At 38.4% G+C, this 24,387-nt stretch overlaps 1 protein-coding gene across 2 annotated transcripts in view; it reads left to right on the top strand.

The window, feature by feature from the left end:
• Positions 1–24,387, top strand: part of TANC1 (tetratricopeptide repeat, ankyrin repeat and coiled-coil containing 1) — a 229,335-nt gene that overhangs the window by 64,606 nt on the left and 140,342 nt on the right. For both annotated transcript variants that reach the window (XM_012726872.1, XM_004674876.2), the window contains exon 4: positions 8,659–8,738. In XM_012726872.1, the coding sequence (XP_012582326.1) occupies positions 8,678–8,738 (61 nt within the window). In that variant the 5' untranslated portion in view covers positions 8,659–8,677. The remainder of the gene's footprint in view (positions 1–8,658; positions 8,739–24,387) is intronic.

Raw genomic sequence — 24,387 nt, 5'->3', positions numbered from 1 at the left:
GTATATATAATTCTTCACCTTACCTGACACACAGTGAACACTTAGTAAGCACTAGTTGTTAAAATGGTGGTTGATGTATGTTTCCGTTCCTGCCTTCATTACTGACTGCAATAGCCTCTGAATAGCCTTCCCTGGATCAAGCATCAATTTCTTGACTTCATTTTTTCCAACATTCCTTACTGGAGAACATTCCACTTTATCAAACCATACTCTTAGCCATCCATGGGCTTCATCATTGTTTGGAATTATTCCACATCCAGAATTTGAAAATTAACTTAAGAGGACATCCTCATTTTCAGTTTTCCCATTCCTTACTCCCAGCTGCATTTGCTCCTTGATCTTACCAAGACACCACTTCTGATCTCTCCGGTTGTCACTTCCTGTGTACCTTGACTCCATAGCACACCAATCCTCAACTCCGTATGAGGGCCCTGGTCCCCTTGTTGGATTTGCACTGCACATGTCCAGTTGCTGACCAGCCCTCTCACCTTTGGATTTGCGTTTTTTCAAAGGCTTCATAGGTTTAGTGAACCAACTGGTACAGAAGCCTACAAAGGAAAAACCACTTCCTAATAACATTTAATCACAGTAGTAGGGATGTTTCTAGCATGAGTGGGTAAGCAATTGAGATGAAGGTAAGAAGACTGAGAAGAGAAGCTGTGAGGTGGGTTTTGATATGGACTTATGCTAGTATTTGGGTAATGGTGATGGTGATGAGAATATTGATGTTCTTTTGTCTTCAAGTTGGAGATGTGTTATTGTTAGGCTAGGGAGGTAGGTACTTGGTCTGAGAGCATCCAGGTGAAGACAGCTCTAGAGTAGTGAGCACTCCCTGCAAGACTGGTGTTGACTCTTGTACTATTGCCATGGGCTTGAAAAACAATGATCATTGCCAAGAATGCTGTCCTTGGTTATTTCCTACTTGAGCCTTCCTGGTTTGAAGGAGTATGTATTGATTTCATGTTTTGGCTTTTCTGTTACTATACTGACTCCTGCTGTATGCACATTTGAAATTCTAAAATAAAACCATTCTGTAGCCTTTGGTTCTGAAGGCCTGCTAACAGATTCTGTTATGGAAATATGTTGCTCATCATATAGAAGCAGATACTTTTGACCAGAAACCTGAAAATTAATAGTGGTGAAGAATTTGGTCTTAAATTATTAGACCAAACCTTCTGGGAGAGAGAATTGCTATTGATTTTGATTTCTCTTTATAAGGACTCATTAAATGTAATTTGTGTAGTGTTTGTGTGTGTTAGGTGCATTTCTAGGTACCATTTGGAATTTGCTAAGCTCAACATTTTCTACCGTATTTTGATTGGTAGCCATGTCAGCACAAAGTGGGATGTGGAGTTGGAGAAAACATAACTTTTGATTACCGTTACCTGGAACTAATTTGAGGAGGAGGTAGTGTTAAGAGTTGGACTAAACAAATCCTTCCACAATATTCTAAAGTGGTTCTTACTGTCAGAAGGGGGTGTCTAATCATATTTCCCCCCAAATGTGAGAATCCCTTTTTGAGAAGTGGTTACCAAAATGGGGGTTAAAAAAGTGTGTGTGTATATATATATATATATATATATATATATTTTTTTTTTTTTTAATTCTGTAGCAACTTGAAATGATGGCTTAGAAGAGTCAGTTTTTGTGTGGGTACACTTAAAAATTTCTTCATTATTAGAAAATTGTACGTATACTTTAAGGCAGGGTTGAGAAGCTGATTAGACACTGGTTGGCTGCTCATCAAAGGCCCAGTCAGTGAGTTCTGGGTGCATATGCTTACCATAGCCCTAGCATAGTTGCTGTGTGTTCACATCATTCCCTGCCATCACTCTCTGGCTTCACAGAATGCTCTTTTGTACCTGTTCTCCCCCTTGCATATGACTCATTACTGTTGAACCTTCTGTTGATTACTGTTGAATCCTTTCTGGGGAAGTCTTTCCCAACACTGCAGACTCAGATGAAGACCCTCTTTATGGTCTTCATTCATCTTGTTCCTCTCCTTTGTCAAGTTCTTCATAATTATGTTTTTACTAACCTAATGTTGGTTTTTAACATAGTAGGTTTCAGGTATGTAGCCTTTAGAATCAATATCCGTATATATTATGTTTGCCACCAGAATTCCAGTTTCTATCCATGCATCCCTCTTCCCTAAAAAGGCTTTTTATTTCTTTTTTGTTTGATTTAGTTGATTTGTTTTGTTTTACCACATGAGTGAAATCATACGGTATTTTCTTTGTCTCACTTATTTCACTAAACATAAATATACTCTAGTTTCATCCATGTTGTTTCATATGGCAGGATTTCATCTGTTTAGTTGTAGTATTCCATTGTGTGTGTGTGTTTGTGTGTATATGTGTATAAATGTCTGTGTGTCTTCATCTTTTGTATCCAGAAGGTGTCATGGATACCTTAGGTTGTTTCCAATACATGACTGTTGTATTGGGGATACATAGATCTCTTCAAAACTTTTCCTGAAACAACTTGTAATTTAGAACTTAAATATGAGTTCAAACTTCATGCCCAGAACTGCTTAGTTTACCTTACTTGTGCCTTTAGATTCATTATGCATTTAAATAACTCAGATAAATCTGAGATGAAACCTACAGAGCTCAATATGTTAGAGGTCCAATTTGTATGAGTTTTATTAAAAGATGACCAGATGGTTGGTCTTGTGTGTCTTGGGGAATACATTTCAGTCTGATGCTGCCATATTTCCCAGCTGTGCAAGTTAAGCAAACCAAAGTGCGATTCTCACGATCACAGTTGTTTTCCAGCTGCTTGATCAGTAGCCTACATTCCTCTTCCCCATATTTTCTGGGAGAACCATTTGAATCCTATAAGAGTTGTTCTAGGACCAATGCTAGGAACAGGGTTAAGTCTCTTGATTCCAAGACTCTACTACCGGAAGAAAAAACATGGAGACTTACATGGAGTTTTAACTATTTATAACAGGTTGGTTTTCCCTAACCTCATGGGATCTCTGAAAGAATGTTGAATAGCCCTTTCCAAGAGGTTAATTCACAGCCCTATGAAGCTATTAATCTGCAGCCACTGCAGCTTGAATTCAATCCCCAGACTGGAGGTGATCCACATGGTGCAGCAGATCTCCCCTGTCTCCACCTGCTGCTCCCATAGCAGTGTGTTTTGGTCAGTACTCCTGTTTCCTAATCTTGTCTTTAGTGAATCCTTTCATTTCCCCCCCCCCACACCAAATCTCCAGCCTATATACCAGTTCTTGTATGCATAAATGAATAAATCTTTAAAAAAGAAGAAAAAGAATGTTGTATAGATGCTTGCTTTCAGGAAGCTACTATAATAAAAATTTCCAGCTGAAGCCGATGTTCCTTTTAGCAGCCATCTTTGTTACCTTGTCTGTGCTGTGCTTTATTTTCTCTAGTTCTGTTTGATTCTTAATCTGGTAGTCTGCGTCACCTCTCACTGCTACCACCCATGTCCTTTATTTTGATAAATACTAAAGGTTACTTATGCAAAGAAAAGTTATTGTGGTAGTTACACAGGGCTATTATTTCAGTCTGATATCCTGAAAAAAATATTTGATTCCCTAAAAGTGAATTTGTTTTTGATGTCTCTTTCTTCTTTAAAATGAAAAAAAAATTCTTAATTATGTACACCCCAGTTTCAGTGCTTCATTCATAAATCTTGCCACTCTGGCTTTATTTTGATCAAAAAATAAGCATCTTTGCTTGGAGATCACATGGTTTGATGGGAGAAGCTCTTTTTAATGGAGATTATGCACAAAGAGCGTGCATTTAGGTATTCAATGTAACTGGAGAGCAAGAACTTATTATTTAAGGGCAAGTCAGGTGTGGACATGAAAGGAATATATTATGAAATGGGGAATTTTCCTTCCCAGTATCTCATTGTCTGATGTCACATGGATTTAACTAAGTTTTCTTGCATTCCTTGAGAATGAGAATATATAGGAGCGTTCTTTGCAACTACTATAAATATTGGTTAATTGCTTGATTTGGAGGAAATCGTTCATCTGTGTTCATTGCAGCCTAGTAAAATCTGTCAACAAATACAAAGAACAGAGTGGGTGCAAAGCCTGTATTCTGGCTTCTGTTGGTGTCTATTAAAGAATAAACATAGTCCCTGCCCTCAGCTCACAGATTTGACTTGCAATTGTGTAAACAGGCAGTATGGCACTCCAGAAGAGGAAAATTTTAATGCTAGTGTTCTGTGATTTCAGATAAGGTGGCCATGGTTACAATAACTGCCTTTGTGATTACAAACTGAAATGGATTTTGTCTTGTTTTGAAATCAATCTCACTGTTTTGTTAGATGATTTTCATTTTATATGCCAGTATAATCTCTGCAGAATTCAAAACATGGAGCTATTTGTCTGTCCCCAAAGACTTTATGTGTTACATGACAAAAGAGGGAAGCTAGATAGGTGATTGAACTTTTAATCATTTTAAAAGAAAAATCTGATACTGAAAGCACAGGTGTTGAAGGATGGTAGAAAAGCCCTAAGGACATTTACTCCACTTTAGGTATTTAGCCGTTAACGGTGATGTCATATGTCTTGTTATTTAAATGAACATTAAAGGAAAATTTCCCCCACTGTGTAATTTCAGCTGTAACCTGGAAGCTGGCCTTGCCTCTTTTGCTAACGTGTAATTTGAAGAAATGGAAGCTGAAGTTCTCTACTTTCTGAAATACTTATTTTTAAGTATTTAGATCTAATCACATATTTGTATTACTTGTATCATAGAGGCTAGGTTTTAATTGCTCAGAAATTAAAGGATTCTATTTGGTCATTCTTTCAGTTATAGCTATTCCTTTTGATCTGTAATACTTAAAGTAAAGAGGGACAATATTCCTATGTTTTATCCTGTAAGTACTTTACCCACCTGTAGGCTCTTGTCATAGTATCGTGATAGCTTCTGGCAGTTTATTTCAGTCTATTAGGCTTGCCACTTAATCAGCTGGGTCTGAATTACCGTGTCTGGAAGGCTGGTTTACATCATTTCTATTTGGTTCTTGGTTGTGGCAGGTCAATGTGCATCCTTTTAAGTGAAAAATGACAGTATTTGAAGGTGCTGATGGTGTCCAGGGGCTCGTTCAGGTAGAGTCTGCTGGCTGCTTCCATGAGCGGCATCACAGTGGTGTTTATATTTAGAAATTTACACTGTTTTCCTTTGGTGCTCTACCTGGGGTCAGAAATTCATCATGCTCCCTGTCTTAAAAGGCTAGTGCTTGGCAGAGTGACTCTCAAAAAAAGCCCTTCAGAGCTTTTGTTTAATGCCAGAATGCTGGTTTATTAATTGATTCCCAGAATCCTGTCTGTGGACCTGTCAGACAGTTGGATTGGTCACTAAACCAGTGTTCACTGCATTATTGAGACCCTTATTATGTGGTGCTTCTCAGAGAAAGCAGATCAGAACAAGGGAAAGTAGTTTTCTGATGCTATGTTAATAGCATCCAGAACTGGATGTTTGGGGAGTGTGTTTTTAAGTACATAAATACTTTGTGTCAGATAATCTCTGTATTATACCACCAATGGCGGCTCCTCTGGCCTGTTAACTGTGTTCCTCTATCCGACTCACCCGCCTGATGGCCACAGTCTTTTAGGTTTGATACCAAGTTGGGGTTCTGACTTTGAGGCCATGGATGACTATATACATCACTCCACTTTGATCTATGTTAATTTCAGAATTTAACTCATCAGGAGCAAACTTAATTTTCTCCTTTCCAATTTACATGTATATAGTAGGTTGGGAGGATGCAGAGTCCTTAATATTAGCACTCAAATATAACCGCTTACAATTTCTCCAGGTCACAATTTGATTAAACTTTAGAATATATATGTACATTGATGTTCTTTTTAACTTTATTCCAATTAAGATATATGTACATTTATCTCCACACAAACCCTGTCCCCCTCCCCCCCAATCCCTTATACTCCTGCTGTGAGTGAAACTATCTGGTATTTTTCTTTTTCTTTCTGGCTTACTTCACTAAGCATGATCCCTTCCAGCTCCATCCATGTTGCCACAGTGGCATGAGTTTATCCATTGTAATATTCCATTGTGTGTGTGTATATATATATATATATATATATATATATATATATATATATATATATATACCACATCTTCTTGATTCAATCATCTATTTTTGGGCATTTGGGTTGATTCCACATGTTCCCTATTATAAATAAAGCAACAGTAAACATAGGGGTGCAGATGTCTTTTTGAATTGGGGGAGGAAAGGGGAAACAAGATCAAAACTGGGATGGGAAGAGTGTGTGGGACTATGGGGATGGCACATGGATGAAGTGGTGATGTGGAGTCCACGAGGCTTACAACAGAGATGAAAAAGGTAAAAATTACAAATAATGTAAAATATATATATATATAGACACACATACAAATTAAAAATAATAATAATATAAATGTAAGGTCTTCCCCTTGACCTTCGCTTTAGGGAGGAAAGCAAAACTGGAAAAAGATAGCAGGTATCTGATGACCACTGGTGTGGAAGATGTGACTGTCCTGAAAACAGCTGATCACTGCCAAATAGGCAAAACAGGGGTCGGGGGTGGGTGGGTGGTCTGTAATGAGACATGCAAGCCAGAGTGTCCATGTCCTTGCCCTGTAGGATGTGTTTTCCCAGTGGCACAGACACACTGCTGTGCACTGGTGGTGACCAGGACCACCATGGTCAGGCCCAGGCTCGTGGTCAGTGATCGAGGGAAAGTTGGGCTCTGGAAGAGTTCATGATTAGAGTCTTGGACAAGCTTTATTGGCATGACAACATCAATAGTTCTGTCTTTAGTTTTAATGTGTACATTTTTTGCTAAATGACACACCTGAGGATTGGTTGATTGAGACAGGGGGAAAAATAATCTGTGCTTACTAGACAATCAATTTAGTTATGATTTAATTTTTGACTTTTTTTTTTTTTTAAATGGCATACCCTTCAGCATTGTTTCTTTCATTACGACTGTCAGGGCAAAATTGTGTTTACACAATTCTCCAATGCAGACACACTGTGGTCCTCATTCAGGTTCAATGCTGACCTTTTAGTGAAACTTAAAGGAAGTCTTTTCACCAGTGTTCATTTAAGTAACAATTTTTAAAAAGATTGGACTCTAAGCCATGCCCTTTTTGTCTGTAAAGTTCTCCTTGGTAAGAAGATTTAACCCTAACAACTTTATTACAATTTTCTTCAAATTCTGTCTGAGCTAATTATCTTCCTAGTATATCTCAGGTTTGTTCTTGGTTCCTGGTTTTGCTTGCTTGTTTGCTGTTGCCCACCACTTTCATTGAGAGGGAGTGGCCTGGATCAGCTGGGAGGATCCTTGTTGGGAGTCTGCAGAGTTGCATGCTGGCCTTGCTGTTAATGAGCTGTGTGAACCCTGGGCAGGTCTGCCTCCAGGGTCTCTAAAATTTCTTCAGCAGGAAAGGAAAGCAAGGGGTTTGGAAAATAGAACTGACCTGGACCAAATGATAAGAAATGTCATCCAAAGTGCTTATTTTGTGTATTTCTGTGAATGGCAGACAGCACACTGGGAGTCCTCATCCCTCTCTGCAGTCCCCAAACCTCTTCTTGACCTTGCAGTTGAAGGGTCATACTGAGGCCATTTTAAGCATTCAAGGTACAGCTAGGCAGTTTGGAAGCCTTCTTCATGTACTGTTAGTGTGCCTCTCCTTCCCTCTTCTTTCTCCTCAGGAGCTACCTGCTTGCTTTCTTACCTTCCTCTCAGTGCATTATCGTGTGTGTAATGGGTAACACTACACTCTCAAGTTTGTCACCCTTTGTGAATGTCCAGCCATCTCATCTGAGTTAGTGGAGGGAAGGGAGAACTAAAGGAGACTGGCTAAAGGATGAAATAATGGTCCTTTTGTTCTGTCTTTTGCTGTAGGGATGGTTTCATGTTTCATGTCAGGCCTGGACCATTGTGGTGTTTTTACATGCGCAGAACAATCCTGCTTAGAAATACAGCTCATTACTTAAAGGATTCAGCTGTAATGCCACAGGCCTGTTCTGCTTACCTCCTCACCCTCCACCTCCCAACAGGTTATAGGTACTAAAAGTCCATTGTAGTCTGTGGTGTTTGATTGGCTCCCCAGACGCTGGTTTTGAAATGTAGTCCTACTATATTCATTATGCAAATGCTTATATGGAATGTTTCATTCTGATAACCTTCCAAAATGTTTTCCTTTTTATATAATAATCAGTAGCAGCTGTGAAACATGCCTTAACTGTGTAACTTCCTTCTTAAACGTTATCTTTTGGATTCTCTGTTTTAATGCTTTTTTTTTTTTTTTCGATGAATTTGAGTTTGGGGACCCACATTGCTATGCCAGACATCTATCTTACAACAACGTGCCTAGATTTAGCTGACGACCCTAATTAGATGTGGAATGCTGAGAATGCAATGTTAGGGTTTTTCAAACTTTTATAACAAGAAGTGAAATTCTGATCACTTTATTAAGTTATAAAACATTCCTGTTTTTTAGCATTTAGTTTCCCATTTTAGTCTGCCTGTAGAAAACTAAAGTAAAAGATAACTTTATATTACTAAGTGATCTGTTTTTTGAACACAAGTTACCTGCCGTGTTAATATGCAAGTTCTGTTTGACTTACAACACTTAATTCTCCCTCCTATCCCTTTCTCTTTAGAAGCAAAAGAGTATTGAAAATGTTAAAGGCTGTGCTGAAGAAGAGCCGAGAAGGAGGAAAGGGTAGCAAAAAGGAAGCAGGTATGTGTACAAAAAATGAGCTGCACTAGTGTGGGGGGCAGGGGAAGGGGCACAAAGCAGCAAGACTCATTGTAGGCTGTGTGGATTTCACTGCTTTGGAATGGGTCAGAAAAGTGATTTGGCGTAAAACAAATCGCATGCTGGAGGCTATAAGAAATGAAATACATTTCTGAGCTTTCCTATGAGAAGTGACTTTGAAAATTGAGTTGGGTTGTGACCCCAGTCCTTCCCCAGAAATCTTTTAAGGTTCATAATTTTAACAACTCATTCACAACGAGACAGTAAAGTCACTGACATTGAGGAATAGCAGGTGTCTCCAGGAATTTGGTTTCTAGAAAGCCCATACCCTTTTCCCACACATGATTGCATTTTATATTTTTGACCAACTGCTGGCTGACTGGTCCTCATCTTTTGAGTATCAGATTTTCCTCCTAACAGGTGTGGCCTCACTCAATGCCAGACTGCTAGTTTTCATTTTGATGAGAGCTGTTTAATTTGACTTGAATTTCATTCCTGTTTGTGGAGTTCTGGTGCATGCTTGCTCACTGAGACTCTGCAGTGCATTCCTTGTGATAAACTCCTCTAAGAATATCTCGGTGACCAGTCAAGTGTTACACCCTATTTCTCTCACTAGCACTACCTAATGTTTACACAATAAAAATATGATAGCTGATAGTTGTGAATCAGTTTCCCTAAACTATGGCATTTATTTCTGTAGTGTAGTGTTAACCCAGAGAATGACTAATTTCCTAAATTACTCTATCAAAATAATATTTCAGTTTTAATTTTTATTAAAATATAAATAAGGGGCCCTCCCTGGTGGCGCAGTAGGTTAAAGCACAGCACAAAGAAGCTTAAACCATTTCCGCATGAGTTTGATCCCCGCCTGCCCCGGAGGAGACCCACATGGCGCCGGAGAGCTCTCCTGACCCGCCCGCTGCTCCCCTCAGCGGTGTACTTCATCGATCTGCCTGTTCTGTACCCCACTCTTGTCTCTGGTGAATCCTCTCACCCTCCGTATCTCTGGCCTATACCCCAGTTCTGTACGAATAAATAATAAAATAAATCTTTAAAAAATATAAATAAGGGGCCCTCCTGGGTGGCACAATAGGTTAAAGCACAGCACTATGAAGCTGTCCGCAGCTACTGTAGCACTAGTTTGATCCCCGGCCAAGGAGGTGACCCACATGGTGTGGCAGATCTCTCCTGTCTGGCCCGCTGCTCCCCTTAGCAGTGTATTTCAGTAGGTCTGCCTGTTCTGCTCCCCACTCTGTCTCTGGTGAACCCTCTCACCCCTCACACCTCTGGCCTGTACCCCAGTTGTTGTATGCATAAATACATAATCTTCAAAAATACATACAATCATGCTTATTCCCGAATAGCAGTGGATTACATAGTTGATTAATTCAAGGATCTTGTAATACCTTGTGATATTTAAGTTCTCTTACACGGGCTAAAAGGTGTAGGTTTTGTACATATATAAGAATAAGTAGCTTATAAGCTTTTTGTTTATATGGAACCTTGACCAAATTTTATTAATTGGTCCTTAAACCATTTCCGCAAAATGAGAAACTTAACTTAAAAGTTGGAGACTTTATTTTAAAGCTGTTGAGATTCCATTAGAAGCTTCTCAGTAATGCCTGGGTAAAAAGATACAAAGAAATAAAGAAATTAGTTTTTAATAAAGGAAACAGGAGACCATAGTTAGCTCTTGACCTTAGAAAATCAGCCCCTAGTTTTGAATAATTAATTAGATATGTTACTATGGAGAATTTCAGTTGATGTAATTTCTATTCAGGTTGGACATTTTCACCCTCTGCTTGGGGGAAGGCCAAAATATCCTTTTCATTAGTTCTCTGAATGCTGTTTAAAGCAATTTTTTTTTTTTTTGCCTCATCTGGCACCATCTTAAAAACTTTATGTGCTTCTTTAGATGCCTTTGTAATTCCTAGCATAAAGTTAGATCCTAACCTATCTGTGATTATTATTTCAGGACTGTGGCATCTAAGCCAAAACCCCCTACTTAATAATACTTACAATAGACCACCCTTTTTGACCAGTGCCAGACTCATGAAATAACAGTATATTAATGACTTTCAGCACCCTGCCTTCAGACAGGCTGGGCAGTGGACATAGTTTTCTTCTGAAGCTTTATTTCAGTTTTTGAGCGATGAATGTTGGGTTTATTTCCCTCTCTGGTGTCTAGGAGCAACTACTGCTCTTTCTGAATCATTTCTTAATAGTAATTCCCACACTATAACTTTTTACTAATGCAAACCAACTTGAAAAAGCACTGGGAACATTTCTCGTAAAACATCTGTATGGTATGTGCCTTTTTCCTCTTAACTAGAACCTGGTTGTATTACTAGGGGAACAAAGCAGATGGAATTTTAAATGTTGATGAAGTTATGTCACAAGATGATTGGGGAAAATACTTGGAATTTAACCATTCATATGTTGAGCACTGTGCCAACTCTCATTATAAAGTAAAGCATAACTGTTTCTCTGTAAATTAAAGCTAACTAATCTACTGAGACTGTTCTGAAACTTGGGTAATAATATTTCCTGCAATATGGAAATATTTTCCCCTACTGTTTCTAATTAAACCAATCTTTGTTGAAAAGACAAAGGAAAACTCATTTTTATGTACTTGAACTGAAAATTCTAGAAATTTAGGAAATAATCTGAAATACAAAGTTCAGCTTTTCATGTTTACAAAGGACATGAAACGCTGTAGTAGACACTTTAATGTTGAATCTATTTTCAGAATTTGGAAATATCACGGAATTAAGTCCTTCAAAAGAGGAAAAGATACCTGAAGTATTGAAAAGTTGTCACCCTCAGCTCCTATCCTTAACAGAAAATGTCATGTCTGTTTTAAACTATTGGTAAAGTTTTAGCTAGTATTGAAATATAAGAACTATGTATATAATTTGAAATATATACCATGATATACTCAAAAAATTGGAAAGTCACTGAGTGAATTCTAAAAACAAATTTTTTTTTTCGGATTGGTTTTTTTTTTTTTGGTTAGAGATAGTATTTCAACACTGCATATAATTTAGAGGAATAGGTTTACACTTTCTCAGATGGATAGCTCTTCACCACATCCACCACTAAAACATTCTTATCTTTTAACCTTAGGCCATTGGGCGCCCCCTCCCAATATTCCACTTTTAGTAGCCTCAATCCCTAGTTGTATTTCTAGGATTTGTTTTTAGTTTGACAGTTGCTTTTTTTAATTTTGCTATAATCCATATATGAGTGATATCATTGGTGTTGGTCTTCTGATTTATTTCACTCAGCATAAGCCCCACCAGTTCCCATCTATCTTATCTCAGGAAGTAAGATTTAACTGCATAGTATACTATCATGTGCATGTGTATCTTCTTAAGCCACTCATCTGTCACTGGGTATTTAGGTTGTTCCATAACTTGGCTGTTGTAAACCGTGCTGCAGTGAATGAGAGTGTATATATTTCTTTGAACTAGTGTGTTTTGTTTTTGCATTCTTATGGATAAATACCAAGGAGTGGAATGACTAGATCACATGTTATATCTATTTTTAATATTTTGAGGATCCATAATGTTTTCCTTAGGGGTGGGACAGTCTACATTTCCAGCAGTAGTGTATGAGGTTTGCTTTTTCTCAACACATTTGCCTCCTTACGTAGTTTTTTGCTTTTCTGACATGGGCCATCATGGAAGTGAGGTGGTATCACATTGTTTTTATTTGCATCTCCCTGGTAAGTGATGTTGAACATACTTTCATATACCATTTGGCCATCTGTATGGCTTCCTTGCAAAGTGTGTGTTTAGCATTTCTGCCCATTTCCTGAATTTTTTTTTTCTTTTTGTAGGAGTTCTTTGTAGATCTTGGTTATTAGCCCCTTGTTGGATGTATGATGTACAAATATTTTCTTCCATTGAGTAGGATGACTTTTCATTTTTTTAAAGATTTATTTATGCATACAGAACTTGGGGTGCAGGCCAGAGGTGCAGGGGCATTGTGAGGATTTACCGAGACAGAGTGGGGGAGCAGAACAGACAGATCAATGAAGTACACTGCTGAGGGGAGCAGTGGACGGGTCAGGAGCTGTCTGCCACGCCATGTGGGTCACATCCGGGGCTGGGTATTGAACTTGCACTGAAGCAGCTGCGGCTGGCTTGCAGTGCTGCATCCTAACCTGTTGTGCCACCAGGGAGGGCCCTGAAGCCAGTGCTGGAAAATGTGTTGTCTATGCTTCCTTCTATATATTTGATGGTTTCTGGTCTTGCATCCAAATCTTTAAATCCATTTTGAGTTCATTCTTGTGTATAATGTAAGTGTGGTCTTTTTTTTTTTTTTTTTTGCTTATGGCTGTCCAGTTTCCTCAGCGCCATTTGTTGATGAAGCCTTCCCTTCTCTGTTGTATAGTTTTGGCTACTTTGTGGTTGATTAACACCTAGTAAATATGAGTTGGAAATGGTTATAGCAGAGCAAAAAGTGTTTTGTGAAGGCTATAGAATCATGTCAGAATGCAATTAAAAACTTTAAAATGTTTTTTGGGAAAGTCCTTTTACCTTGTCCCCACTATTCTATCACTGCAAATGAGCACTATATTTTTTATTGACCTTGAGTTAGGCTTTAGAGAGCAGAAATCAATAGTAAACCATAATGTGGGGAGGTCAGGCAGTGGCATCTATTTCTTTTCTTTTCCCTGATGTTATATTAGGATTTTGGTCTGAAACATACTAATGAGTTGTTATATTTATTTTGAAGTTCTCCCAAAGACATCTACCACCTTCTGTCACATGTTTCTTTAAATCAGCTCAGAAAAATTTCAGCTTCCTATCGTTAAAAAATTATTTAAAGATAAAAATAATTACTGTCTCTGAGAATCATCTGATATCAAATCTGGAACAAATAAGAATTTAGAGTGACTATATGAGCAACACAGACTGGTAATATTGTGTTTGTACAGCTGTGTTGTGTAGTTGAGTAAATGAACAGTAAGACAATACTGTTTTATTGTAGAAACAAAAGCTTTGTCAATCTTAGAAGTGTACAAATCTTATACTGAAGAAAATAAAACATTGCTGAATAAGGAAAGGGTAGGAAAACCTGAATAAGTAAAAAGAAATAACATATTCCTGAATGAACAAACCTTTTATTTTAAATCAACCAGCTCTTAAAAAGTTATTTTACCTGGACATTCCACTTAATCCCTAATGAAATCCCAACTATTTTCTTAAGACTTCTTTACTATTTTCTTTAAGATTTATTTATTTATGCATACAGACCTGGGGCACAGGCTAGAGGTGCAGGGGCAATGTGAGGATTCACCAGGAACAGAGTGGGGAGCAAAATAGGCAGATCAACAAAATACACTGCTGAGGGGAGCAGTGGGTGAGACAGGAAAGGTCTGCTGCACCATGAGGGTCACCTCGGGGGTAGGGATCAAACTCACACCAAGGCAGCGGAGGCCAGTTTAGCAGTGCTGTGCTTTAACCTGCTGGGCCACCAGGGAGGGCCTAGACTTCGTTATTTTTAAGCACAGCTTTACTTTCACAGCAAGTATGCTATGCTTACTTACATTTTTGAAGTAGAAGCAGAACTGCCCAATGTCTGCAAGTGAAAAGCCCTACACAGTGTGCACACTGGTGGGAGTTAAGGTCATCCCCCCCACCAAGGTGCTATAAGTTCAAATACATATTTGTCCACCCTCTCTCACAGCTAGAATTCGTCAGTGGAACCAGGTTTCGCCATTTGGATGCCTCTCTCTCATTTTTTCCATAGGGTACACAGAGGCAGGTACACAGATTTTCTGTCTTCCTCTGCCTCCACTTGCTCATAGTTGCTCCCTTTATTTATAGTTCCCCACCACAGTGGTTCCACTTGTTAAAATTGATGAACCTATATTGACATATAATCACTTAAAAAACCGTGGTTTGCATTAGGCTTCACTCTTGTACATTCTGTGTTTGGACAAATGTATAGTAACATGTGCACACTATTATCAATCCATATCTTAATTGTACCAGTATTTTCACTGCCCCAAAAGTCCTGCCATTTTTAACATAACAACCAGTTGATTTAAAATTCATCTCAAAGAGAAACTTAGTTACTAACATACCCTAGGGAAAAAATGAGAGTGAGGCAGAGGCATCCAAATGGCTAAACCTGGTTCCATTGATGAATTCTAGCTGTGAGAGAGGCTGGACAAATATGTATTTGAACTTATAGCACCTTGCAAGGGGGGTGATCTTAACTCCCACCAGTGTGCACGCTGTGTAGGGCTTTTCACTTGTAGACACTGGGCAGTTCTGTTTCTACTTCAAAAATGTAAGCAAGCATAGCTATCTAGTATAGCTTGGTATAATAGCTACTGCTACCTTAATAGCAAGTAAATGACTCTGCTCAGCTCATATTTTGGACCATTCCCCTCTTTCTTTTTGCTGGTCTCCAAGGAGTGAAATGTAGTTTTTTTTTTTTTTTTTTTTTTTAAGATTGATTTATTTGTTCATACAGAACTGGGGTACAGGCCAGAGACGTGGAGGGTGAGAGGATTCACCAGAGACAGAGTAGGGAGCAGAACAGGCAGATAGCTGAAGTATGCTGCGGAGGGGAGCAGCGGGAGGGTTAGGAGAGGTCTGCCGTGCCACGTGGATCTCCTGGGGGCAGGCGGGGATCGAACTCATGCTGAAGTGACTTAAGCTTCTTAGTGCGGTGCTTTAACCCGCTGCGCCACCAGGGAGGGCCCGAAATGTAGTTTTATGTGATGTCTGATAAGAGCGAAAGCTCAGTTGATTGTGCTTTGGTTTTTCTTTTAACCCTGCAGAGACTGGACGCATAAGGGGCTATTTCTGCTCCCACTCTAGGATACCCTTTTCTTGCTTTCTGTCAATTTGGAAACTGTGGTTTTTTTCTTGCCCTGACCAGTTTTTCTAGTTGTCCCATGTTAATGTGAAAGCAGTTCTAACTGAGGGAGGCAGAAGAACAAAGTTCAGGAACTTTTAACTGTGGTATAGCCACAATTAAAATATGGACTGATTAGCAAAAGGTTGCGTAGTATGCCAAAATAATTGTACATTAGTGTGTTCTTTTGAATTTAATCATTCTTGTTTTTTAGCAAGAGGGTTTGGCTTACAGCAATTTATTAAAAACAAACAAACATTTGAACACCTGGTTGGCTAAATACAATTGCAATGGTATTCATCAAGGCATGGGATAGTCTCAAAGCTTGAGTATGTGTACTGGATTAATCTAACTTTGCATCTAATCCTTCACTTTGAATTTGTAGTAAAAGGAAGCTGTTTGCTGCTAAAGTTTAAAAGTCATTGAGGTGATTGTTAAATGTGGTATTTTAAGCCATTCCAGACTGCAGTCTGTTTTTCAGTGGTACCTTCTAAAAATGCCTCACTACAAACACTGCTTTGTTTTATCCAGAAAATATGAAGCTGCTTTTGATTATTCTGTACCGCATCGCCCATTTTCTGTGGTTGTGGACTATTATTTAGGAATTTAGTGCAGTGACTGTCTTGCTGAGCTATGGATATTTGGTATCTTGTTGTTAACTGACTCCAAAAATGTTTCCCAAGCAACAAAACAAGTAGAAATAATCCACTGTAAAGGTATTCTGTTTCTTTTTACCAGGCATTTAAACATTCTGCAAAAAATCAGGGTGTGATTTAAATGCAGTGACATTAAGTCTGATTTTTAGTAGGAGCAGGAATGTTGTCCCCTCTGGTTTGATCAGTTCCTTTGTCATTTTTCTTTATGTTCTGCAGATATGTTGCAAAGTCTAGAAAATGCACAGACCTTGGAATTAGAAGGCATTGATTCAAAACCTGACTTGGCCACCTTCCCTGTTTACTTGAACTTGGACAAATTAACCTTGCTATGCTATCTTACAGGGGTCTTGTCAGTTAAATAACTTTTATGTGAAAGGCTCTCCCTTGTCACCTGATGTCTGCTCCATGCTCAGCAGTTTTGGCTATGTGGTGTGGTATCTTAAAGAACAAACAAAACCTTTCAAAACTTGTTCTTCTCCCTGTTGAAAAGAAAGTAGGAATGATCGCAGACAACTGCAGAGTCTGCCTTTGACTTAGAATACTGGAAAAACTCTGTCCTTTGTCAAATGCTGCTTTATACTTTGAAGAACATTAATTTTTCCTTTTAGTCTATTTCAAATATTTTTGTCCTTTTCCTTGTGAATTTAAATGAAAGGCTAATCTTGCTTACAAGATTTAAGAGTTAACACGAAACTTTAAGAATAGATTTTTAAGTATAATTTCTAAAGTTTTTTGAGAGATTTCATCTCAACACATCCTTAATGAAGGGAATGGCTACATCCCATATCTTTTTGTACATTCGAATCTGTTTATGGAAAAACAAAGGATGAATGAAAGGGTTATCAAAAAAAACAAATGCTTAGCATTTTTTGTGTGTCAGGCACCTACATGGAAGGGACTCAGCTGGTCCCGCTTGCTTGCCTGTGAAAGGGGTATAATTAAACTGCGCTGAGAGGAAGGTGTAATTAACTCATCCTGAATCTTCTCCTTTTTATGGCCAGTAGGACCTCTAAAATGTCAAAACATACTGAGTCATCATAAAGGATTTGGCCAAAATCTCAGTAACACATTTTTTTTTTTTTAAAGATTTGTGTGTATACAGAACTGGGGTACAGGCCAGAGGTGCAGCAGTGGTAAGAGGATTCACCAGAGACACAGCAGGGAGCAGAACAGGTAGACTGGTGAAGTGCATTGCTGAGGGGAGCAGCAGGCGAGATGGGAGAAGTCTGCTTGCACCATATGGGACAGCTCCCTGGTGGGGGATCGAACTTGTGCTGCAGTGGCTGCTGCTAGCTTCATAGTGCTGGGCTCTAACTGTTTCCACTAGGGAGGGCCCACAGTAACACTTCTTTACTTGGTTGAGTCTCTTCAGTTTGTATATGTGTAAATGCAATAGAAAACATACTAGGGAAATATAAATGAACAATTTAGAATCCATTTTTTCGTCTAACCTAATTCCACTTCACAGTATATATATTTTTTCCACTAAAGCTACATTCCTATTTAAATAAATCTTATTTTGTATGAACTACTTTTTTTGGTGTAGATGACTACTCAAAGAACTTTGTCATGAGTGGCTTCATTCGCATAAAAACTTCATATTTTAACTTCACATTAACCTATTTGCCTTTCCTAGAAGAATTCCAAAGTTTAACTGCTATTCTACAGACGAATAAAAACTTGATTTCATATACTCTGCTGGCATATACAGTTCCTGACAGATGGGGGAGATAGGTTACCAAAGATTTTAACCTAGAACGATTTTTGTTTTGGTGGAACATGATTTTAAACCTGCCATTCTTAAATGGATGCGAAATTTGGCCTTGCAGCTGTCCTACAGTATCAACCTGCAGGGTATTCAGTTGGGTGTTCGTAGCTCAGGTGTAGAGCTTTAAACTGAGAAACTCTTACTCATATCGGACATCATGGAGTTAGAAAATAGGATCTGGTTCTCTTCACTCTTTATCCAGTGTCCTCCCCTTTTTGATGGCAGATTAATATCCATATCGATTCAGAGATTTTTGGCCCATGTTCTAAGGACCATGCTATTGTTTGTCTGGGGGATGAAGAAAAAAACAAGATCTAAACTAGTTTTCAGTGCTTCACTCTCTTACTGCTTGCTGTGTCAGTTTCCCACTTAAAAAGGAGTATGAAAGCATCAGATTGCTAGGCTTGGTATGAGATGACATTCCTTTTGACCTAAGACAGTCTCTGAACACATTGTGCTCGGGAATGATGCTGCCTGTGATATGAAATATTTATCATAGGTGGTTGGGCACTTACCTGGATATTTTTATAGTGCATAATACTGACTGGTGGCAGAAGCCAAGAGCCTGGATGCAAACTTCGGTCAAGGATGTTGAGAAAGCCACCTATATGTGGCAGACATCCTGATGTTTGTGTTTTTATTTCATTTCTCAAAATTGAAAAAAAATTATGTTAATGATTATTTCCCACCATCCTTCTTCCCCATGTGAATTTTCTAGATAACATAAGAGGTAGTTAGGCAACTTCTTTCAAGTACCAAATGTTTAAATATTATTTTTTTTAATGAATCGCCTTTTTCGTTACCATTCTTGTTAAGTTTTGGACCGTAGGATTTCTCCTCTTAGGTATGTTCACTGCAGTGTTGGTATGCAGGACTGGGACCTCCAAGCTTACATGCTCCATATGGCTGATGGCAAGATCCATTTAAAGAGAAAGCATGTTCTCAGAGTGAAAAAACTTTTAATAGTGGGCATACAGAGCAGAGAGAAGACAGGGTAATAGTTTCCAATCAAACACCCAGGTTATCCATCCCCTCATGGCTGAACACATAGCCAAACAGGGTTGTCCCAAGGCTAGGCTGTGGATGCCTGAAAGCTACCCACAAGTCTAAGGCACTCTGGCAGGGAACCACAGGGAAAAGAACAGAAAGCTGTAAGTCTGGGGCAGAAGGAGCAAAATCAAAGTACAAAAGAAGGTACTGATTGCTGCTGTCAGCCTCCCCATGAGTCTCTTACATCTCTTCCAAACGTTTCTACTTCATGTGTCTTCTCCGTGTCCCCCAAGTCCCTGGTGCAACCCAAAGCCTAGAAGCAAATAGGTCTTATTTTCACATGTCTCAGCTCTCCATGCCTTTATCCAACTCTTCTTTCCAAGATTTTAGTCTTCTTTAACTTCTCTCCACTCAACTTTACTCTTCATTAGATGGAGCAGGGAACATGGAACCTGCCTTGTTACAGAGATTATACTCTGTAACAATAGTTTTCCCACTGTAACCTCAAAGCACAAATTCCATTGTGCTCCTTCTTATCTCATTTTCACCCTTGCCTCCATCTCCCCCTATTTCCCTCCTGGATGCCTCAGATCTGTGCTCAGCTTCCAAGGTTTGTCTTTGTCTGATCCTTTGTCTGGTTGTTCCTTATTCCAAACATAAGTGAAACCATCCAGTATTTCTTTCTCCTTCTGACTTATTTGGTATAATCCTTCTATTTTCATTCATGTTGCTGCAAATGATGTGAGTAACTTTTGTGATCACTGAGTAGTGTTCCATTGTGTTTACATATCATGTCTTAATCCATTCATGTGGGGCAATAAGTTTTGTTTCATATCTTGACTATTATAAAATTGTGCTGCAATAAAGATAGAGCGGCAGGTTTCCTTTTGAATTAGTATTTGTGTGTGTGTGTTTGGAAGATATCTAAGAGTGGATGTGCTGGGTCATATGGCAAATCCATGTTTAGTCTTCTGAGGAGACTCCACACAGCTTTCCATAGGGGCTGGAGTGCTATAAATGCCCATGACACTCTGAGTTCCTTTTTTTCTGCATCTTCCCCAGCACTTGCTTCTGGTTTGTTTTTGGTGTTTGTAATACAAGGCATCCTTAAAAGTGTGAAGTGGTATTGCATTGTGGTTTTGACTTGCATTTCTCTGATAATGAAAATTTCTTCATAACCCTGTTGACCATCAGTGTATCTTTGGAGAAGTGCCTGTTTAGCTCTTCTGTCCAGTTTTTGATTGGGCTGTTTGATTTGCTTTTGTTGAGCTGTAGACCTTTGATGACAGTACCTTGTCAGATGTATGGTATACAGATCTTTTCTCCTACTCAGCAGGGTATCTCTTCATTTTGGCTACTGACTCTTTTGCTTTATAGGAGATTTTTAGCTTGCTGTAGTCCTATTGTTTATATTTTATTTTCCTTGCTGCCAGAGAGGAATCCTCAAATATATTTCTGAAGTTTATGTCATGGTGTTTTGCTTATGTTTTCTTCTTCATATTTTATGGTTTATTTTGATTTTTGATGCTACATTTTGTTGAGGTTTCAGACTACTGTAACAAAATATCATAGACAAGTGGCTTCAACAATAGAAATTATTTTTATTGCATTTTGGGAAACTAGAAATCTGAGAGCATGGTGCCAGCTTGATCTAGTTTTGGTAAAAGTTCTTTCATATCTGAAGTCAGCTGTCTTTTCCCTGTGTATTCACATGGGGGACAGGACGAGAAAGAGGGAAAGGAGAAAGGGCATGCTTGTGCTCTGGTATCTCTCCTTGGAAAGTTACTAATCTCATTAGTGCCCCTCTCAACCCAAGACTTCATGTAAACCTAGTGTACTTCTCAAAGGCCCCTTCTGAGGTGGGGTAAGGTTTGAGCATATGAATGGTGGTGGTGGGGGGTGGATGTCATTCAGTACATAGCAGTTGTCTTTATTCTGAGTATAAATCTAATACTTTATTTCATTGATGAACACCATTTTATGTAATATTAGGGAAGAAGCAAATGTTGTCAATTGCCATTAATACTTTTATTACTTGGGATGTTTGTTATACTAAAGATTTCCTTTATTTAGAGTTATTTTTGCTCATCTGATTTTTTTTATAAAATAGAAAATTATGAAAATGGTTGTTTAAAAAATGAACACATTTTTCTTCTAGGTTCATCCTTTTAGCCATTGTCAAAAACTATTTCCCCCTGCCCCCCTCGTTGTCTTTTCCACCTTTTAAGAGTGTTGATGTAGCATTTTTGAGTACTTCATTTTCCATAAGATTCTCCTTCAAGCTGCATTATGAATTTTTGATGTCACTTTTTTTAATTTCCACAATTTCAAAAAATTTTAATGAAAGGCTTTCAGATAAAATCCAAGATTTTATTTCTTCCACAATAGACTTCGGTTGGTTGACATCTGGAAGAGTTTACAATTGTATAGTCACCCTAGCAGATGCAATAAGCTAGGGTTAGTGTGGCTGCCATATTATAACCAGTGCCTGGCTGATGCAATTTAAAGATGCCATCAACTATACATACGTTATGGTTTTAGAAAAGTTGATGAATGTGAGACTTTGAATCAATGCCCAATAATGTGTGTGCACATGTAGGAAATTTAGAAAATACTGTTAAGAATAATGGGGAGAAACCAGAATATTCTGTAGCTTTTGCTTTGTCTTTTTAAATGCACTGTCAAGAGTCTTTGAAAAATACTTAATAATTTATTGTACTAACATGTCATGGTTTTTTCTTGATGTACCTTGTTTCCATGTTTTTTCTTAGTCATTGAACCTGGAAAGCAAGTATTTTCATAGAAATCTGATTATTGCAGTAGAATCTTTCTAGTCATGGGATGAATAGTGAAAGAAAAAGAACTCGTGCAGAAATTGATGGTCCTTTCTGCCACGTTGTTTTCCCGAAGGATTGTACTGGTCACCACCTGTGTAAGCAGCATATGAGCTGTTGGCTTGCGTGGCCCTCAGTGGTACTGGGTATTTGTGAATTTTAGTAATCTTTGCTAATTTTCTGGGCTAAAACATTTTTTTTTTGACCAGCATTTTTTTCGCCCTTGGTAGACCTCTTCATATATTTAGTGCCCACTTACATATTTCCTTGTCAATGATTAATTTTTATTTGCTTTTTCATGTCGTTTTCTTTTGGGAATGTGAGAGGCTCTTCAGCCTGGTTCTTTTTCCCTAGAGTGGCCTCTGCTGTGTAGTAGTGGGGTTTTCTTAGAAAGTCATTCAGAGGGAAGTGTTCATTGAATTAGCTAATAGTGAAACTGCCTGTGTTTTGTGGGTATAAGTGTCTCTCTACATTGTTAAGATGTCTTGTTTGTGCCAAAGCTAGAGATCTGCTAGTCTGATTGGCTTGTATTCAAGAAATTTATAGAGCAACCAAAATAAAAGCATAAACCCACTCAAATGAATCATCGCAGTTTCCACAGTACTTGATGGCATTCTGTCCCTGAGCACAGCTAAAGCCTGGATGCTTCCTGCTCCCTGGATGTACTGCAAGTCTAACTCCTGCCGAGCTCTCAGCAGCAAGCAGGGGTAGTTCCAGAGAGTGAAGCTCTTTATTTATAAATCACTGTATTCTTAATTATTAGAAGCTTGTATCCATGATGCATACTACTATTATGCATAGGGATTTTTCCCCCCCCAAACTAATTTTGAAGTACTGTGATAAAAGATTTTAGATCTGGAAAGATCTTAGATACTAAATTCAGTGTCTTTTTTTTTTTAGGAATATTTGGGAAGGAGACACTAAACAGCTGCTTAAGGTCTTATAATTGGTTAAAGCAACGATGGGATCAAAGTGTAATTTTTTAGTCCAGACTAGTTCCGTTCTGTGTTTTTGTCTAACTCCCTTCATTTTATCTTCAGTGATGACTGAGTAAATGCTAAGGAAGAGATAGCCCTGCGATAGAAGATTGTTTTCCTTTATAATTTTTCTTTCTAGGGATGTTTATTCTTACATTTTTAATTCTCTAGACATTTCCCCTTATCCCTTTTAGAAATTCTATAATGGCTTGCATGGGAGAAAAAAATTCCTTCTGTCTTTTAAATTCTCTGACTGGTATAATAATAAAAATTATGAGTCAGATAAACTAGAGAGACCTAAATTTCATACGTGCAGAAACTCCACAAAAACATGGGACTGCTTGATATACTATTAGGGTATATATGAGATCTTGACCTAGGGAAAAGAGAGTGGGATTTTAGGACTTCAAAGAACAGGGTATTTCACAGGACTATAAGAAGAACAGATGTTTGGTAATTAGATGATGTTTGTCTTGCTGTGTAGGTAGGTCATTCATATAAAAAGCTGCCTTCTTTTTGGGTCAGACATTCTTCTTAGTAGTTAACGGAGAGATAAGTTTGTCCTTGAATATGCTGGAGTTTACCTGGCTTCAGCTTGAAATAATCTGTGTGCCAGAATAGCACACTTGGCGATAAAATTTTTTTCCGAATCCCTCTTGGTTTTAATATAGGGACAGTCATTGTAATTCTTCTTTTGCAATCTCTTAAAGTCAGTTTTTAAAAACAAAAGTATTTACCATTGGTTTACAGTACTAGGTAAGTTTTGGGATTATAGCCTTGTACCTAGTATGTTCACAAACCACATTAAATCCAGTTTTTGCTTGGTATCCTTAATTCTGTTGTAAATTCATCCTATTTTTGGTAAAGCCATGCAAACACTATACATGTAATAGTTTAAATATAGTATACACTTACTTAAAAAAATCTGTACTATTGAAAATTAAAGACATTGATCCCATTCTTTCCCTTTTTACTCCCCATCAACAATTAATATTTGTTTCTAATTTTTTTCTGTATGTTTTTTATTCATCTACATACATGCATACACATACATGTATAGATACTTGAGAAAACTCATATGGTCTTTACAATGTTTCATTTTGTAAATTGTAAGGATTGAGCCTCCCTGGTGAATAGGGGTTATGTCTTACTGCTACCACTGTGAAGGCCCACCAAATCAGCCTGAGTTCAATCACAGCCAGGGAGCTTACCCTCATGGCACAGCAGAGCTCTCCTGTCTCACCCACTGCTTCCCTCAACAATGTATTTCAGTAGATTTGCTTGTTTTGCTCCCTACTGTCTCTGGTTAATCCTTACATCTATCCCCCCACACCCCCCACCTCTGGGGTTTCCACCCCAGTTTTTTTTTTATTTTATTTTTAAAGATTTATTTGTGCATACAGAATTGGGGTACAGGCCAGAGGCTCAGGGGCGGCGAGAGGCTTCACCATGGACAGAGTGGGGAGCAGAACAGGCAGATTGACGAAGTACACTGCTGAGGGGAGCAGCGGACAGGTCAGGAGAGGT

Source organism: Condylura cristata, unplaced genomic scaffold, assembly GCF_000260355.1.
Source record: "Condylura cristata isolate star-nosed mole 26May11 unplaced genomic scaffold, ConCri1.0 scaffold00002, whole genome shotgun sequence".
NCBI classification, from domain to species: Eukaryota; Metazoa; Chordata; class Mammalia; order Eulipotyphla; family Talpidae; genus Condylura; species Condylura cristata.
This window is presented reverse-complemented; position numbering and strand designations above follow the sequence as displayed.